The sequence below is a fragment of the Hemicordylus capensis genome, chromosome 3 (assembly GCF_027244095.1).
Source record: "Hemicordylus capensis ecotype Gifberg chromosome 3, rHemCap1.1.pri, whole genome shotgun sequence".
Classification (NCBI taxonomy): Eukaryota; Metazoa; Chordata; class Lepidosauria; order Squamata; family Cordylidae; genus Hemicordylus; species Hemicordylus capensis.
Genome location: NC_069659.1, coordinates 4,970,593 through 4,989,403, shown reverse-complemented (window position 1 = coordinate 4,989,403; position 18,811 = coordinate 4,970,593). Strand labels below are relative to the sequence as shown.

At 46.8% G+C, this 18,811-nt stretch overlaps 1 protein-coding gene across 1 annotated transcript in view; it reads right to left on the bottom strand.

Moving 5' to 3' along the window:
• RNF169 (ring finger protein 169) overlaps positions 1-18,811 on the bottom strand; it is a 47,136-nt gene that overhangs the window by 8,979 nt on the left and 19,346 nt on the right. Inside the window, exons 2-3 of the mRNA XM_053310290.1 lie at positions 18,563-18,639; positions 9,393-9,536 (exon numbers count right to left, since the gene is read on the bottom strand). Coding sequence (XP_053166265.1) covers positions 9,393-9,536; positions 18,563-18,639 — 221 coding nt within the window. The remainder of the gene's footprint in view (positions 1-9,392; positions 9,537-18,562; positions 18,640-18,811) is intronic.

The window sequence follows — 18,811 nt, the reverse complement described above, 5'->3', positions numbered from 1 at the left end:
TGGCTGATGGCAGACAACATCAGGGAATGTTTGCCCGACTTGGCTGAGGTGGGGGACCTCAGAAAACGGTCGGGCGGCTGGGAAAGAAAATCCAGCCTGTAGCCTTGGCTCACGGTCTGGAGAACCCAGGCGTCCGAGCAAGTTTCCGCCCAAGCCTGGGCGAAAAACTGTAGCCTGCCCCCTACCTGCGACTCCGAAGGACAGTCATTGAGCTGCCGGACGCCTGAACCCGGATTTTTGCTGATGCCCGGGCTGCCGGAACCTGGACTGGGAGTTGTCCCGAAAGGACGGCTGTGACCTTTTCCAGGAAGGAAACTTGTCCTGCCTATCTTGGCGGTTTCGAAAGGAGGGCCGGAAACCCCTGAAAGAGGAAGAGAAGTTAGGAGTGTATTGCCTGCGCTCATGGCGCTGTGCTGAAGTTGAAGGCATCGCCTTCTTCTTGTCTTTCCCTTCCACCAGTACAGGCTCCAAAATGTCCCCAAACAGCTTGGTCCCTTTGAAGGCTGAGTTTGCCAAATTGGACCTAGACTTCTGGTCGACCCTCCAATGCTTTAGCCACAGATGTCTACGAACCGTGACATCAGAAGCCATAGCTCGGGCCGACAGTTGTGTAGCGTCCAGGGAGCTATCGGCCATGAAGGCAGAAGCCTTGAGTAATTTATTGAGCCCTTGCCTCAGAGCCAGCAGCTCGGGAGGTACTAGAGGTAGGAGTTCTTTAATCCATAGTACCGAGGCTCGGGCAAATATTGAATTGGCCATAGAAGCCCGCATGGCCAGCGAAGAGGCCTCATGGGATCTGCGCAGTGCAGCATCACATCGCTTGTCATCATGGTTGCGCAAGACCTCGTCCCCATCCCTAGGCAAAACGGCACCCGTCACCAGAGAGGCGACCTCGGCGTCCACAGGGGGGACCTGTAGCGTGTCCATTACCGCCTTGGTTGTGGTATAAAGGCGCTTGATGCCGGGGGGGGCCCTTAGCCTCAGTGGGGTGCTCCCATTCTGAGTGAATAATGTCTTGGAAGAGTTGTGGGCAGGGCACCACAATCTCGGGTGCTTTTAATGAGGGTAAAACTGTGGAGACCCCTTCAGAAGAATCTTGCGGGAGAGGTACCACCCCCTCCAATCTCAAGGTCCTGCGGACCTTGTGCAGGAGCACAGGAAAGTCGGCTGGAGAAAACAGTCGATACGGGGCTTGTGGGGTAGGCGCAGTATCCCCCTCATCCCCTGAAAGTTCACCCTCTTCCCGGTCCGAGTCGGTGTCGGAATCCTCTGAGGGTGCCCCCCCCCCCGTCGGAGAGTCCAGTGGACGAAGACTGTGGGGGAAAGCCCTGGCTGTCGCACATGGGCTGAGAGTGGGGGGACCGAGATCGCGCAGCGCAGCAGGCTGCACTACAGCAGATGCGGGCGGAATGTTAGCGCCTGCAGGAGCCATATCTCCCGACCTTAAAATGGCGGCCGCGGCAGCAGGTCCGTCCCCATGCACATTCAAAATGGCCGGCGCTGCAGATTGGGCGGGAAAACGATCCGCCAGAGCGGGAAGCAACCGCCCAAACTCCTCAGCCACTACACGCCGCAGGAGTGCGGCAAAACTCGGGGGAATCTCCTCCTCGCTGCCATCCGCGCCGCTGGAGGGGCACGCGCGTTTAGCGGGAGGTTCCATGGGCAGAGGACTGGGCGGGGGTAACTTGCGTGCCCGTAGTCGACGGTATCTCCTGGAGAACAGGCTCTCGACTTCCCTGTTCGTCGGCCATAACGGGAGCAATAGGCAAGCTTCCCTTGGCCGTTTTAGCCGCCACCTGCTTGTCTTTGGAGGCTTTCTTTGCCTTCTTCCTGCGCTTGGCTTGATGAGTGACGGGCGCGGGAGTGGTTGCCGCCGCCCACTCATCCCGACACACTGATGGCGCCACGGAATCCTCCGAAAGAGAGGGGGAGACCCCCCCTTCGGGACAGGCAGATTCGGTTGCCATTCCGGCCAGAGGTAAGTGACCGCTGCGGGAGAAGGGCCGCAGACGGCTGGCGCAATACAAACCGCCCCTATAAGCCCTGCTTAGCCCAGAACAACACTGACCTGACCGGCACAGCTCAGGACAGAGGAGAAACAAAGAATACCCTGACTGGGACAGCTCAGGAGTAGACAGATAGGGCTAGGGCCTAAGGGCAGGCGAAAATAACGGAGAAGAAAGATTAATAGCCAGAGCCAACGACTACAGCACCTGCCGGAGCGAGACAGGGCGAAGACTGGGGCCTGAGGGGATTGCCTCTCCCTCCTGCTACAGGAGGAAAAGCTCTCTGATTGGCCCTGTCTCGGAGCAGGAGGTCGTGACAACCCATGATGATCTCGGATGCCATCCTCTTCTGAGGGAGAAGTGAGAGAACACTGGAAGAGATATGTCTTTAGTTGTTTCCTAAAAGCCAACAGGGATGGAGCAGCTCTAATCTCAGCAGAAAGTGCGTTCCACCATCCTGGGGTAACTACAGAGAAGGCTCACCTCTGAGTCACTAGATGAACCAGCAGCACCCTCAGACAAACCTCCCCTGAAGATCTTAATAGGTGGTGGGGTTCATAACAAAGAAGGCATTCTCTTAAATACTGTAGGCCCAAGGTGTTAAGGGCTTTCTGTGTAATAATCAGAACTTTGTATTTTGCCCAGAAACCTATTGGTAACCAGCATAGTTCTTTTAAAACCAGAGTAACACGATCTCTTCAGGTCATCCCGGAGACCAGTTTGGCAGCAGCATTTTGCACCAACTGCAGCTGCCAGACTACCTACAAAGGCAGTCTCACGTAGAGAGCATTGTAGTAGTCAAGCCCAGAGGTTACCAGCATGTGAACCAGGGTCTTAAGGCCACTCATTTCCAAGAAAGGGCACAGTTGGCAAACCAGCTGAAGCTGACAGAAAACACTCGTGGCCACTGCCTCCATCTGAGATAGAAGAGAGAGGATTGGGTCCAGAAATACTCCCAGACTGAGAACCTGTTCTTTCCGGGGGAGTAACCTCATCCAGAACTATCCCATTTCCTGAACCGTGGCTTCCTACAATGAGCACCCTTCTTATTTGGATACAGTCTCCTTTTGTGATCCCTCTTCCAGCCCATTACTGCATCAAGGCAGGCATTTAGGGGAGTTATGCCATTGCCTGATGATCCTGACATGGAGAGGTAGATTTGGTTGACATCAGCGTACTGATAACATCCTGTACCAAATCCCCTGATGATCCCTCCCAGTGGTTTCATGTAGATGTTAAAAAGCATTGGAGACAAGATAAAAGACCTGAGGGATACCATACAAAAGTTCTCACTTCGTAGAGCAACAGTCTCAAAGTAACACCTGCTGAAATCTGCCCGAGGAGGTACACCCAGTCCCCCGCACAGGCGATCCAGAAGGATACCATGGTTGATGGTACCATAAGCCACTGAGAGATCTAAAAGGACTAACAGAGTCACACTCCCTCTGTCAATTTCCCCTTGGAGATCATCCATCAGGTTGACCAAGGCAATCTCCGCCACATAACCTGCCCCAAAGCCAGTATTTGAAATGGGTCTCCTAGACCTGCACACACCCCAGGGGTCCACAGCTGTGAAATCTAATCCCACCATAATATTGCAGCATATTTATATGTCTTTGCAAAACAGATCAAGACTCAAGTTACATATTTACAGGCTTTTTAAGCTTAATGCACACACACTAAAAGTAAAAATAATCTGTATTTTCATGGATTCAGACTTTCCCCATATTTTTTAGGCTCATCTCCTCCCTCCCACCCTAAATATGTTCAGAAAGTGTGTTAAAGGCTCAGATATTGAACACTTTTTCTGGTTAAAAAAACCTAAAATGTGTGGAAAGCACGAATTTCAGCCACTGAGGTGCTTATTCTAATTCCCAGTCCAAGTAGTAGGATTACACAAGTGAAGGGCAGACAATAACCCTAACTCTAGCTAACTGAGCAAAGAGACACCTTTTAAAGTGGTGATTCTCTTATATTTAGCAAGGGGAGAGCAACTGGCCCTATCCAGCCCTAGCACAGCATCCCTCCAGTGGCTGTTGCTGGTATCTGTCTTACGTTTCTTTTTAAATTGTGAGCCCTCTGGGGACAGGGGACCATTTTATTTATGTATTTTGATTTGTAAACCACTTTGTGAACTTTGGTTGAAGAGCATTATATAAATATTCACCACAGTAGCAGTAGTGTACACCTGGATAGGAGCAGGCAATGGTGCTGACGCCAGTTGGTAAACCAGAGAAATTGCCTCTTTTACCCACTTGCCAGGAAATGGCTATCAATTGCAATGGTGATGACCAATTTCTCTCTATCCACTTTCTCCACTCCATGCATGATTTTATAGACCTCTATCATGTCTCCCCACAGTTGTCTTTTTTCCTAAACTAAAAAGCCCCAGGTGTTGCAGTCTTTCCTCATAAGGAAGGTGCTCTAGGCCCCTGATGATCTTGGTTGCCCCCTTTTGCACCTTTTCTCGTTCTACAATGAAGAAGTTTAACAAGCTTATCAGAAAACAAACCAGGTGTAGAACGCGTATAAGCAATGGCTGCCAAGTGACTATGGAGGAAAGAGTGCGAGAGGCTGCTGTCCTTAAGAGACAATAGGTACTGGAAAATTAGTTGCAACGGGGCCTCAGTCAGGACCTCGCCCTTGGGTTCTACAAACTTAGAAAAACTTGGCAGCATAGGATTTTTATTGTAGACAGTTTTTTCGCCTCTGTCAACACTGTTTGCACCTGTCCACTGAAAGATGTTACATTTCTACTTTCCAGGGGGTGAGATGCAGCAACTCCACATCTGGATGAAGACAGTGACTGTGGTCTCCTGTCAGAAGGTATGGGACCAAAGGAAGATGCAGGTAAGTCCCCTGCAACAGGAGGAGGAGAGTGGTGAACCAGGGTTGCCTGGGCCACCAAGGTGCAATCAAAATAAACCTGGCCTTATCCATAACTGTTTTCTGGAGGACCCTCAGAATCAGGGGAAGAGGTGGAAACATGTATAGAAGTTGTGTACCCCAATGCAGCAGAAACGCAGCACCCTCCGATCTCAGGTCCGCTCCCACCATGCTGCAGAACCTGGCACACTGCTTGTTCTGGGTGGCACTCCCCACCTCCAAAAAATCATATGCACTACATCCCGATTCAGCTGCCACTCATGGGAGAAAGAGGTCTGGTGACTTAAGGCATCTGTCAGCATGTTATTCTTCCTCTGTATGTACCACTAATGGTCATATCTTCCAATTCAGGCACCACAGGCACAGGCACAGGGCCAGATGGAGCAGAGAGCGAGACCCTGTACCCCTTGCCCATTTAGGTAGGACCAGGCTGTAGTGTTGTCCGTGAGCAACGGCACTGACATTCCTTGTATGCGATGGCAGAACACCCTGAGCGCCTTGAACATAGCCAAGAGTTCCAGGCTGTTGATGTAATGCTGTTTCCTGGACCAGCTGCTGGCTACCACCGGATCCTTCAAGTGCATTCTCCAGCTGCTTTGAATCATCTGTGGGGATGGTGAGTTTGGGGGGTGGCCTTTGGAAGAGGTTCCCTTGGGTGATGTTGGGTTTCCCCCCCCATCCATCATGAGACCGACTCTTGCACCCAGTGAGAGGCTATCAGGATCCTCTGCCGAGAATGTATTTGGGGCCTGGAATTGTCTAGGAACCAGGCCCGTAATGTCAGGAGACGAAGACAAGCCAGACAGTCGTGGATGAGGCCAGCAGACCTAGCAACCTTTGCACAAACCTTGCAATATGTAGTTGTGTGATGCAGAAGTGTTGAGCTGTGTGTTAAAGGGATTGAGTTCACTGTTCCAGAAGGAATTCAAGGGACTTTCTGGAATCCAATCACACCCAGGGACTCTATGGACTGTACTGGGGTTAACTTCGACTTTTTGTAATTTACTTGTAAGCCAAGAGAATTGAAGAGTTGGAGGGACAACTCCACAAGCCTGGCCAGTTGGGTTGCTGAGGAGCCAATCATCCTTGTACATAAAGACTGTAACGCCTTGAATGCAAAGATGGGCAGCCACAATGGCCATGCACTTTGTAAAAATGCATGAGGTGGACGCCAAACCAAACAGGAGAACAGAATACTGGTAAGTTCGGGACCCTTCACAGAATCTTAGGTAATTGTGATGGTGTGGCACTGTGGAGACATGGAAATACGTGACCTTTACATCTATGGATGCAAACCATGCGCCTAGGAGCAAAAGGCGCAGGATGGACAAGGTGGTGATCATGCAAAATCTCTTGTAGATGACCAATTGATTTATGCCCCTCTGATCAAAGATGGGCCATAGCCCTCCGTCCCACTTAGGAACTGTAAATTAACGAGAATAGAAGCTCATGTCTTCATTGTGGCATACTCTTTGAATTGTTCCTTTCTAGAGGAGGGAGTTGATCTTCTCCAGAAGATGTTGAGACGGGGCCGTGGTACAGATTCCAGAATAAGGGGGCAATGAGTGGAATTCTATTTTTTAGCCATTGCATATGATGGCTAGTACCCAAGCGTCCGATGTTATAGCTGCCCAGGCTTGGTAGAAGGCTGACAATGGGGCCTTACAGAGGCATCATTGTCTCTTAAGCCTTGGGCTTAAACACAGATTGGGGCCTTGATCCCGTGCTGGAATCACTGTTGCTGAGGAAAGGAATCTCTTAAGTGGAAAGACAATTGCCTAGGCTATGAAAAGCAAGACCAGGGCTTCCATCCCGAGGACGTCAAAGCAGAGGTAGATGACTTGGAGAAACCCAAAGACCCTGCTGTCGTTCTGAGTTTTTGAGCCCTCTCGAGTGTATTGTCTGTACCCCCGCCCCGGGCCTCACCATCAAATGGTAAATCCTCGATGCACACCCTGGCTTCCTAGGACAGGGAGGAAAACCTCAGCCATGCATTTCTATGCAAAGAAACTGCCGATACCATAGGGCATGATCCACAGTCGGTACAGTGCCTGGAGGAGTGTAGCTGCTGTTTGGCAACACGCAGTCCCTCATTCAGGAAGACCAGAGCAGTGTCCTTTTGGTCCTGCTAAAATTGAAGAAACAGTGTTAACAAACATCTCCAGGATGGATTGCTGGTAACATGCTCAGCAGGCTTGGTGGTTCGCCACTCTGACCTGGTGGGTCATGGTAGAACATTTTTGCCTAGTGAGTCCAACTTCTTTCCCTCCCTGTCAGCCGGTGTGCTCAACTGGTGCTATCATGGAACTGGGTGGATTGTACAACCACCAAATTTGGCACGGGATGTTTGGATAGAAACAGTGTGTCCTTCAGTTCGATTCTATACATATTTTCCAGCTTCTTTGAAGTTACGGAGACAGAGGCTGGCTTTCCCCATGATCAGTACTGCTGTTTTAGCCTCCTTTCCCTTCTTTTTTGGTGCCTGAGGCACCTCCCCTGCAGGGGTGGCAGGGACCTACGTCAAAGGATTAGCAGGCTGCTTTATTGACTTGCTGGAGCTGAGGCATGCTCCATCCACTTTTTGTAGGGCTCCACACCCAAGCCAGGAGTCAGCAGAGCAGCCACAGGCAGAGCTGTTACAATAGGGATCGACTGCTTGGGGTGGAGGAACAGAAACTTCCCGACGCAACTGGCATGGATGGCTAGAGTTGGCGGCATGGTTGCCAGTACAGGAGCTGGAGGCGTGGGTGAGTTGGCGGATGCCTCGGGAGTGGCCTGCACTGAGTCCTTGTGCCCTGAATCCCACATAGGAGGGGAGGTCAGTGGGGCAGAAACAGGTCCTCTGGCCACTGAATAGCTTGCTAACAGAGCTCTTTCCCAGAGCAAGCCTTGGAGGCGGGAAGCCTGATTAGGGCAGTAATCTTTAAAGCTTGCCTGCTGTGCCTTGGCATTCTCATTGACTGTACTATTAGTTCTACTCTGAAGAGCTGGAAGAGACAGTCACCAGAACAAGCATGGTGAGTACTTTCATGGAATACTGCCAAAAACAGAGGGAAGGGGGAGGTTAGAAACTAAAAGGGAGGGATGTAGAACTGCCTCAACTTGATCTTATGACGGGGTCTGGAAATCTTTGGTTGATATCCAACATGAAAGCACTTTATTTCCACCTTTGCACACCAATCCAGCACAATGAAGGCTTGGACAGGTGATGTTTCCTGTGGCTGTGATCCTGAACATAGCTACTCAAAAGCAGGTCCTATTGAAATCAATGGGACTCACTGCCAGGTAAATATGTTCCAAGGCCAGACTCAGAGCTGTTACTTGCATTCTCCTATGAACAAGCTCAGTCCAAGCTTTTCTGAGACACCACAGCACCGACTTGGAGCTGTGCTAGATATGCCCAGTTTCTCCTCCCACCCTATTCAGTCTCTCTCACCTTTACCCAATCCACCTATCTTCAGGCACATTTACATGGTTCTAACAATGGCTGAGGCAAATACGAATACAATGAATATTTACATACAGCTTTTCAACAAGAGTTCCCATAGATAGATTGAATAAATTTTTAAAAGGCTCCTTGTCCCCAAAGGGCTCACAATCTTAAAAAAACCAAATGTAAGTTAGATACCAGCAACAGCTACTGGAGGGATGTGGTTCTGGGGATGTATAAGGCCAGTTGCTCTCTCCCTGCTAAATAAAGAGAATCACCACTTTAAAAAAGTGCCTCTTTGCTCAGTTAGCAGGGGTGCATTCTGCCACAGTGCTTCTAAACTCTGTAGTCCAAATAAATATAAGAGGACCTTTAGCCTGCATCATCCATACAGCTGACCAACTGCAGTCTGTGAAGCCAGCTTCCGACAGGATGGAGCTGGTTCCACAGCAGACTGGGTACTTGTCTGTCCCAAAAGACGTTCCTACAACACTATACCAAAAAAAGTTCAGATGAGCCCTTTGACTTCAGAACACAATCAGCTCTGTCATTCTGCATAGTCGCCAGCATATTCCATAGTAGTTTTAGAAGGAACATGCAGGACATTAATCTAGGGGTTCCTGAACTTGGGTCCCCAGCACTCTCCCCTCTAAGGCGTACACATGTGCTCACAAGTTTTTGGATGTCCACTCAGTTCATTTTAGGTCCCGCTCAGGTTGAATCAGGAAGGCCCCATTATGAATGCAGGTGCACACACACTGCCTTGATACTGCCACCCAGAACAAAACTCATTCCACACACAGATGAAAAAATTTAGAGGGACCACCAGTCCCCAGATGTTGTTTGACTTCAACTCTCATAATCCCCAGCCACAACAGCCTTTGCCCATTGCAGCTGGGGATTATGGGAGTTGGTCCAACACCACCTGGGGACCCAAGTTTGAGAACCGCTGGATCAATCAATTATTTAAAAGAAACAATGTGTACTTTTATCCCGATCTTGTTTACCCGGGCCATGAGGAATAAGAGAGACCCAAACAAAAGATGCCTATCAAACAATGAGTTACTCACATGTTCTGGAGTCATTTTGACTATTAAGGTCTCCTCTTTTTTCTGGTCTTCTATTTTTCTCCGCCCTGCTTCAGAATCCTCTATAATGAGCTTGTGAATAAAATCCTCAGAAGTTCTCTCTTCTTGCAGTTTTTCATCTTTCAGCTAGAAACAAGTGACAATGAAGGCAATTTAAATGGCAGCCACTGCAAGACATTAATATGCTGCAGAGCACAGGATCCTTCTTTGCTGCTTGTGTATAAATATGGAATCCCTCTTCTTCACCTTCACCAAGTAGCTAGTGGCGAATTTCTTCTTGTTCTTGTAGCCTTAACAATCACAATCAATGTTTGAGGAAACAAACATCTTGGTTGTTCAGTGCTGATGATTTGTGCTCCTAGGAGCTGGGAGTAAAGACTAGGGAGAGGGGAAAGAAGAAACCCTGCCTGAACAGCCCCATGTGAAGCCTTTGTAACTCTTTTACCGAGGTTGGAGATGTCATGCAGAGAGCACACGCGCAGGCATGTGAACATGCATGCAGGAGGTAGGACATGCTGTGACTCTCTGATCATTAACTGCATGGTCTTTGACCAGGACAACCTTGGATATTATAGGGACCAATGCTTAGGGTGATACAACTAGCAAGCTGAGATGGATGGGAAGGGCCTGCCTTTTTATAGTAGCTGTTCAGAGCAGCACCAGGGAAGTAAGTAAAACACTGTCCTGCTTCTAGCAATAAAAGTTGAAGCAGGATTACAGGAAGATCCTGTGCAGGCAAATCCTTGACCCTGAAGCTTCAGAAATATTTCTCCAGAACAGAGATAAGCCGAGATCTATTCAGGTTTTTATAGCTTCAAGGTGCATTGTGTTAAGACAGACTTCATTGACCAACATGATCAGAAAACTACATGACAGCCTTGAGACAGGTGAGAGTTTGACTATTTATTTATTTTATTGTATTTATTCAATTTCTATACTGCCCTTCCAAAAATGGCTCAGGGCAGTTTACACAGAGAAATAACAAATAAATAAGATGGATCCCTGTCCTCCAGAGGGCTCACAATCTAAAAAGAAACCTAAGATAGACACCAGCAACAGTCACTGGAGGGATGCTGTGCTGGGGGTGGAGAGGGCCAGTTACTCTCCCCCTGCTCAATAAAGAGAATCGCCACGTTAAAAGGTGCCTCTTTGTAAAGCTAGCAGGGGTTGATTTATTTCCTTGTCATGCAAGATCCCAATTTTGAAATGGGATCAAATGCTGTGGAAACAAAGTTTCCTTTCTGGAGAATTATTTATATTCTAGCCTTACATACTATAACTCCATCTCCTCCTGCAATCACACCACTGTTTTCAATCCCTCAATCACCTCAGAATGGAGATTCATACCCTGCCCCTCTAGTATGAAACTGCTCAGGGTGGCTCACAATGACAATCAAACCACAGAGAAATCAATACAAAATTAACAAAATCTAGTTAGACTAGTAAACATCAGACTGAAGATTAAAACTTACTGGAACAAAGAATACCTAAAAAGCCTCTCTAAAAGTGTTGGGTTTCAATGGTTTCTTAAAGACCCTCAGGGAGGGAGCATGGCAAAGCTCTTCTGAGGGGGCATCCCAAAGCCAAGGGGCCACAACTGAAGAGGTCCTGTCTAGTCTCCACCAACTGAATCTCAGTCAATGGCAGGGCTGTTTAGGGCAAATATGGTCCAGCAGATACCCTAATCCCAAGCCGTGTAAGGCTTTAAAGGGCAAAGCCAATACTTTGAATCTGGCCTGAAAGCCAATGGTATAGCCGTGCTTTGTGGAATTTGATTATGAACTCCTTCAACATATCGGTTATATATTTTGATTTGTTGGTTGGTTTGTGCAAAATCTAGTCATACCTCTTGACCTACAGATACCAAAAATACAATCCTGCCATTTATATTAGCTGAATGCACTACTTTTTAAAGTGGAATATGCTGAGCGAAAGGTTTTTAAAAAGTAATTCTGAATATAATTGTTTTTAACTGTTATTGTTCGCAGAGTTTAACATTCAAACAGATCAATAATTCCAAAACATCTCCAAGAGAAGTAGATTCTTTCTCAGATTCAAATTTACTATGATTCAAGTTACCATTAAATTATTTAAGATATTTCTATACCATCCAAAATTTGCGACTCTAGGCGGTTTACAATTAAAATCATTTAAAATATCAAATCTACTAACAAAAACATTTAAAATCCAGTATTAAAATTATTAAAACTATAAATGTCATTAAAAGCCTGGGTGAATAAATGTGTCTTCAGTGCCTTTTAAAAAGTTGCCAGAGATATGGAGCACATTCCAAAATCTAGGGGCTGCAATGGAGAAGGCCCGTTCCTGAGTGGCCGCCAGACAAGTTGGTAGCAACCGCAGACGAACTTCTCTAGATGATCTTAACAGGCAGTGGGGCTCATGGCAAAGACGACGTTCTCTTAAATACCCAGGGCCTAAGCTACTGAGGGCTTTATAGGTAATAATCAACACCTTGTATTTTGCCCGGAAACATATCGGTAGCCAGTGTAGTTCTTTCAACACAGGAGTAATATGGTCTCTCCTAGATGACCCAGAGACCAACCTGGCTGCTGCATCCTGGACGAACTGCAGTTTCCAGACTACGAACAAAGGCAGCTCCACAGAGAGCGCATTGCAGTAATCCAGCCTAGAGGTTACCAGCATATATACCACCATTTTGAGGTCTTTCATCTCAAGAAACAGGTGCAGCTGGCATATTTTATCAGCTGAAGCTGATAAAAAGCACTTCTGACCACTGCCTCAGCCTAGGACACCAGGGAGAGGTTCAGATCCAGAAGCACTCCAAGGCTGCATACCTGTTCCTTCTGGGGGAGCATGACCCCATCCAGAACTGGCAGATCAAAACTGTCTCCTGAGTTCCGACCCCGCACAATAAGTACCTCTGTATATGGGAGTTATACAATAAAATGAATAATGTTTGAAGTAAAAATCTGACAAAATTCAAACTCTGTTTCTCTTTTGCAAGCACATTAATTAAAAACTAGCTTAACCCACGTAGAGTGTCTCTGTGCTAGTACTTGATTGCTCCCCTCACTTCAGAGAGCTTTCCTCCCCCTCATCTGAGCCATGCTCCTGCTCCTCTTCCTCCATCCCCCTCACCCCTCTTGGTCGTGGCTGCAGCATTGCCAACACAGACTGGCCAAGCCACAGCCCCCTAACCGCAGATACCTCTCCATCCTCAGCTGAACCACACTCCTGTTCCTCCCTGCAGGAGCAGCAGCAGTGGTTGGCCGAGTCCTTCCTCGCTGCCACGGCTGCTCAATCCCCTCAGGATGCTGACAGGCCTGGGCCCATCCCTCACCCTTCCTTCTTTCTCTTGTCCCCTCACTTTTTCTTTCTCCACCCCCCCCGCCTCCTCCAGTCACTCTCCCCCTATTATTCTCTCCCCCCACCTGCCGAGTTAACAGATCTTGTTCCCTCATCTAATTTGGCAGCCTTCTTCTCCTGAAGGGGCTCTTTCCTCCCTCATGACCCCCTAACTCATGTCACATGGCAGGAAGCTAGGACAGGAGAAGTAAGAGGAAGCTGCTTTCACAGAAAGGAATGATTGGGGAAGAGCAGTGGCACAGGGACAGCAAGTGTAAACTTTGTTTCCTTTGTTATTCTCTCTAGCTGATTATTTAAATTAAATTAAAATTTATTTATTTATTTATTTATTTACATACACACACACACACTACTCTCCTCTACAATCAAGCACATCTTCTGACTAGTAAGTTGCATTCTAACTGACCTTAACGATCACAGGCTCCTCCTCCCTATCTGCATATGGAATCTCTACTGCCCAATCACCAGGGTGCTTCTGCTCTGTTACCACCTATTGGTAAAGCACAATGTGGGCAGGGCTTGCCACATACATCCATAGCCTTTTATATTTGGAGCAAGCGTGGCGTAGTGGTTAGAGTGCTGGACTAGGACCGGGGAGACCCGAGTTCAAATCCCCATTCAGCCATGAAACTAGCTGGGCGACTCTGGGCCAGTCACTTCTCTCTCAGCCTAACCTACTTCACAGGGTTGTTGTGAGGAGAAACTCAAGTATGTAGTACACCGCTCTGGGCTCCTTAGAGGAAGAGCGGGATATAAATGTAAAAATAAATATATGTTTAGATTCTATTACATAAAATGGCCCTTGAATAGTGGTTTCACCCATTTGCGGGCCACCTTCCTGTATACAAATTTAGTTATTGCCAGAGGTAATTTCGGTTATTTGTGGTTTTCTAGCAGGGAAATGACTTGACTAACAAGCCAGAGGTTGCCGGTTCGAATCCCTGCTGGTAGGTTTCCCAGACTATGGACACCTAGATTGGGCAATAGCGATACAGGAAGGTGCTGAAAGGCATCATCTCATGCTGCAAGGGAGATGGCAATGGTCAACCCCTCCTGGATTCTACTAGAGACAAGCACAGGGCTCTGTGGGCGCCAGGAGTCGACACCAAGTCGATCGCTCACTTTATCTCACCCCCCAACTAAACTGGTATACAGTTTAGGCAGCCACTCTCCCTGCCTCTCAGCTGGTGCACAGGGAGATGTAAAGAAGGGGCAAAAGAGGCACCAGATGCACCATCTGCTCTCGTCTCAGCCAGCAGCCGCCCTGGTTGTTAGGTATTGGAGGGGGGGAGGGGTTATTCCATCCGGGGTATTCTTTTATAGGGTTGTGGTGGGGAGAGAGAGTGGGAGGTTTTAATTTGCTTCCTAGTTGCAGAATGGTAAGAGAGACTGAGAATCCTTATGTTTGAATGGCTGGAAAAAGATCCTGGGCCAGTTCAGATGATACTTTTAAGTGCGCATTTAGTAAGTCTGTGGTTTTTTTATACCCACTTGGAAAACAGATTCAGATGGACAGACCAATGAGGCTATTCTTCCAATCATGTGTTTAGAATGCTACTGTACCTTCCTTTCACAGATGCAGGCCCATCACTCCCCTCTCTCTATGGTTCCCAGGCTTCCTTTGTTGTATTTCCTGCTTCAAATACAGCACCTTCCCATAGATATAAGTACATAAAATGATAGAGTCATGCACAGTGATCATTTCAATTCCAAAGCAGAACTTTTTAAGGAAAAGTAAAAGTTTTTAAAATCTATTTAAGGAAAAGAAACAAGTCATGTTTTTCTTTAACAGTTTATAGATGAAAAGAATAAAAATTAGATGGTACTGTTAGGTGGCAACAACTACTGTATTTATGCATAATTAAATAAATCAGTTTTATCAAACTTTTCAGGAGAGATATAAAAGTCCTTTTTTAACAGCATACCCCAGTTGTTCTGAGCAGTTCTATTTGGAATTACTTTTAACAGACCATTGGGATGCAGTATCTTATAACATGGTGAAGTATTGTTTTCTGGCTAACAGGATAAGAAATGTTGAGAAGCAAGATATGGGGTTGGGTTGAATTAATTTTTAGATTATTATAATGCATAGAGCTCTCTGTTTTATGTAATGGATGAACTCGGGCGTTATTTTTATTTTATTTATTTATTTTCTATACCACCCCAAACCAAAGTCTCGGGGCGGTTCACAATAATAAAACAATACAAAAGCACAAAACATTAAAATCAATTAAAACGCCAAAAAGCTGCCTAAAAACAAAAACAAATTACAGTATTTAAAATTACAAAAGTTAAAAGTTAAAAGGCCTGGTTAAAAAGATGAGTCTTCAAAACTCTTTTAAAAACCGCTAGAGATGGGGAAAGTCTTATGTCAACGGGAAGTGCATTCCAAAGTCTCGGAGCAACAACTGAGAAGGCCCATCTCTGAATGGCCACCAAACGACTTGAAGGCAGCCAGAGACGCGCTGGGGATCGTGCAGAAGAAGATGCTCTCAAATACCGTGGGGCTAAGCTGTTTAAGGCTTTATAGGTTATAACCAGCACTTTGTATTTTGCCCGGAAACTTATTGGCAGCCAGTGCAACTCCTGTAATATAGGAGTAATATGGTCTTTTCAAGATGACCCGGAGACCAACCTGGCCACCACGTTCTGTACTTATTGTAGTTTCCGGACTACATACAAAAGCCCCACATAGATCACATTGCAGTAATCAAGTCTGGAGGTTACCAGCAAATGTACTACAGTTCTGAGGTCATCAATCTCAAGAAACGGACGCAGCTGGCATATCAACCGAAGCTGATAAAAAGCACCTCTGGCCACCGCCTCAACCTGAGAAACCAGGGAGAGGCGTGAATCCAGAAGCACTCCCAGACTGCGTACCTGTTCCTTCTGAGGAAGTGTGACCCCATCCAGAACAGGCAGATCAATATTGTTTCCCGAGTAACGACTCCACACAAGTATTTCCGTCTTGTCTGGATTCAGTCTCAGTATGCTATCCCTCATCCAGCCCAATACCGCCTCCAGGCAGGCATTCAGGGAGGATATGCCTTCTCCTGATGAAGTTGACATGGAGAAATAGATTTGGGTGTCATCAGCGTACTGATAGCACCCAGCACCAAATCCCCGGATGATCTCTCCCAGCAGTTTCATGTAGATGTTAAAAAGCATTGGAGACAATATGGAGCCCTGAGGGACCCCATAAAAAAGCTTCAATTTTTTAAGAGCAACAGTCTCCAAGATACACCATCTGGAATCTGCCCGAGAGATAGGAGCAGAACCATTGCAAAGCAATGCCTCCTACACCCCACTCCCTCAGACGTTCCAGGATACTATGGTTGACAGTATCGAAAGCCGCCGAGAGAGCCAAAAGGACCAACAGAGTCACACTTCCTCCGTCAAGTCCTAATTGGAGATCATCCATCAGGCCAACAAAGGCAATCTCCACCCCGTAGCCCGCCAGAAAACCAGTTTGAAATGGGTCTAGATAATCAGTTTCTTCCAAGACCGCCAGGAGTTATGGCTTTGTTTTATGTTTTAACAGTTTATTACTTACTTGACCATGTTTGCTTTTATGTAAAGTTTTTGTACTTTGTATTTTGCTGGTCGAATGACCGTAACAATAAAGATTTGGTTTGGACGTGGTCTGCCTGTTCCAAAAGTAATGTTTATAGGCATTTCTGACTTTTTCAGCTTCTCTACATAAGGCTGTTTGAGAATGTGGAACAGCACTGCTGACATTAAGCAGTAGCTGCTGCTATTCTTCAGCATCCCATTTTAATACTTCTCCTCGAGACTGGCATATATTGTAGACACCTGGGTGTGAATCTTGAGAGTGTGCTTCAGCTGTGGCATATACAAGAGGACATTATGACATATGGTACAATGTTATCCTCCACTTCCAAAATCGATTTTAAGCTCCTCCATTGTGCTTTAAGTCTTCCAGAGGCTTTCTCCACACACATCCATATCGAACTGAGTCTTTTGGTGTAATACTTCTCTTCAAGAGTTTTGGATGCACTGAATAGCATTGACTGAGCCAGGTTTTCAGTGGATAAGCAACATTTGCAATCATTACAGGTTTTACAGGAATCCTTTCAAGTAAGACTTCAAAAGTTACCAGACTCCAACAGTGTTCCCTCTAACAGGGATTCTCAGATATTGACTACAACTCCCATAATCCCCAGTCAAGGGCCACTGCAGCTGGGGATGCTGGAAGCTGTAGTGAACAACATCTGGGAATCCCTGTTAGAGGGGACACTGGGCTCCAGTCTTTGGTACAGTGGTGAGGAACTAAAAATAAAGGCATCATGGCTTCAGTCAGATAATCCAGCATAGACATCTAAGAATAGTCCCTTAGAGTCCACAAGTCCCTGTAATTTCATTAAATAAAACCCCTTCCTGCATAAGAACTGGTCTCCACTGAAAGGTGGAGAAAATACAGATGTGAATTGAAACAAAAGCAGTGATTCAAGATGGTAGGAGAGCTGGTCTTGTGGTAGCAAGCATGAATTGTCTCCTTTGCTAAGAGGGGTCCAACTTGGTTTGTACTGAATGGGAGACCATGTGTGAGTACTGTAAGATATCTCCTTAGGGGATCAGGCCATAGCTTAGTGGAAGAGCATCTTCATACTTGCATGCAGAACGTCCCAGGTTCAGTCCAGGCCATCTCACTGGAATATAGGAAGCTGCTTTATACCAAATCAGACTAGTGCTCCATCTAGCTCAGTATCGCTTACACAGACTGGCAGTGGCTTCTCAAAAGTCTCTCTCAGTCCTATTTTGGAGATGCCAGAGAGGGAACTTAGAACCTTCTGCATGCATGCATACAGATGGTCTTCCCAGAGTGGCCCCATCTCCTAAGGGGAATATCTTGCAGTGCTCACACATGTAGTCTCCCATTCAAATGCAATCCAGGGTGGACTCTGCTTAGCAAAGGCGACAATTCATGCTTGCTACCAGAAGACTAGCTCTCCTCCCATTTGCCCCGTGCCCCACTCTGCAGGAAACTCAGAAATCTATGCCCCTGATAACTTCCTATCATTTTTGAAGTACTTCCAAGAAGTCATCTGTAAGTGATTTCCCAAGTATTAACACTCAACATGACAAATGAATTAAGGGTCCCTTCAGCAACCTTTCCACAGCACTCAGCAAGCCGTACTGCAATTTAGAAAGAGGGAAGCGTGTGAGGTTGATTTAGTCTCTATGCTTGCAGACTTTAGAATGGCAGAGTCAACTCTTTCACTGCTTTACTTCTGCAGAATGGCACATGCTGCTCAGTTCCCCTCTTTGGTATCCAGTGCACAAACGATACCATCCTATAACCTTTTGCAGCAAATATGGAAAGTGATGCCAGGTGTGGAATTTATCTTATCTTTGCTAGCCAGAGCAACCCCTCCTGTATTCTACCAAAGAAAACCACAGGGCTCTATGGGCGCCAGCAGTAGAAATCGACTTGATGGCACACTTTAACTTTAGTCTCATGGTGGAATGAAAGTTCGCAGCTGTAGACACCTGGGTGTGCATCTTGAGAGTATGCTTCAGCTGGGGCCAGCAGCAGCAATGCTTATATGATTGGGAAGTTGTAGGGCATGTGGACTCAAGTGGGAAGGGGTATTGGGGGGGGGGAGCCGAGACTCATACTTCGTAAGCCAAGCATCAAATTTGTGGACCCTTGCTTCCAGCAGGTAGCCAAATACATACTGAACACATGTAGTAGCTGCCACTAGCAACTGCTTTAGACGTTGAGAGCTGCAGCTCTAGAAGACAGTGTGGCAGTAATGATTTAATAGTATACAACACCATACCTTTCGCAGACGACTTCTGTATTCCTCATGAAGCTCTCCAGGCTTGCTTAATGTGATGGGTGCTCTGAATACAAAGTCTGCAGAGAGAGAGAGAGAGAAACACACACCTTTGTTCAGCACTTTGAACATGTACAAAAGTGCAACATAAATGTAGAAAGCAGGACGATTATTAGTACAGTACACCAGGAAAACATACAAACACACACACACACACACACACACACACAGACACGTACAAATACCTGCTCC